The sequence below is a fragment of the Sinocyclocheilus grahami genome, unplaced genomic scaffold (genome assembly GCF_001515645.1).
Source record: "Sinocyclocheilus grahami isolate Dianchi unplaced genomic scaffold, SAMN03320097.WGS_v1.1 scaffold10027.1, whole genome shotgun sequence".
NCBI lineage: Eukaryota > Metazoa > Chordata > Actinopteri > Cypriniformes > Cyprinidae > Sinocyclocheilus > Sinocyclocheilus grahami.
The window spans coordinates 6910-7752 of record NW_015512993.1 but is presented as its reverse complement, the minus strand read 5'-3'; the positions used below and the strand labels follow the sequence as shown (position 1 = coordinate 7752).

Below are 843 nucleotides of genomic sequence, written 5' to 3'. Positions count from 1 at the left end.
CACAAAATAATGTTCCTTTTAGCAGCATCATATGACCCCTTTAAGTTACTGAAAGTGACAACATGCATTTTTAGTAGTATTTAGTTTTTTCTCTTCAACCAACAGTGCACTAATAACTGAGGCAGAAATGCATCGTAATTTGATTTGCCAACTACTATGTTCTTTTTGTCTTTGTGTCTTTTTTTAATATATCAGATGATAATCTGAGCGAGGATGACATGAATGAATGCGAAAAGGAGGATGCACTGGAAGGGGTGGATAATGATGCGCAGCAGTCAGAGCATGTGAAGAAGAAAAAGAAGAAAACTGAAGCAAACATCCCTATGAGGTATCGTATTACAAATGTGTATTTTAAACCCAAGCAAAACTGATTGTAAGGGGAAATTTTCTCACTTTTTCCATATTTAAAAAGGAAAAGGAAAAAAGGAGGCCTCAAACTAGAAGAAGATGCCGTGGGTTGTTCAGCAGACCAACAGAAAGGTGAAGATGGGCCAAAAGAAGATAATTTTGTAACGGCGTCAAAAGAGGACAATGAAGAGAAACAGAAGAAGAAAGCAGATGATCTTTGGGCTAGTTTTTTGAGTGATGTTGGCTCTCAACCCAAAGGAGCAGCTGCAAGTACGGGCTCTCAGCAGGTAACCATCAACTCAAGAAAACGATCAAAGTGAAGTAAGATATATAATTTATTGTTTTTAAGTTTCATGTACTAATATCAGATTTCTGTCTTTGCTCCATTTGGGCTGATGTAAAATATTTGGGGGGTTTTGTGTGTTTTATTGTGTTTTTGGTTCGTTGTCTTTGTAGTCATGATACTACAGTCAGAATGCATTACTTATTTTTTTT

The 843-nt window shown here is 36.4% G+C and overlaps 1 protein-coding gene across 1 annotated transcript; it reads left to right on the top strand.

The window, feature by feature from the left end:
* Nucleotides 1–195: 195 nt before the first annotated feature.
* On the top strand, nt 196–668 carry LOC107578393 (craniofacial development protein 1-like; the record flags this gene model as incomplete). The annotated part of the gene is made up of 2 exons (XM_016264354.1): nt 196–328; nt 413–668. Coding segments are annotated over 2 exons (389 nt in total), but the record flags the coding sequence as incomplete, so codon positions are not given.
* Nucleotides 669–843: the final 175 nt, after the last annotated feature.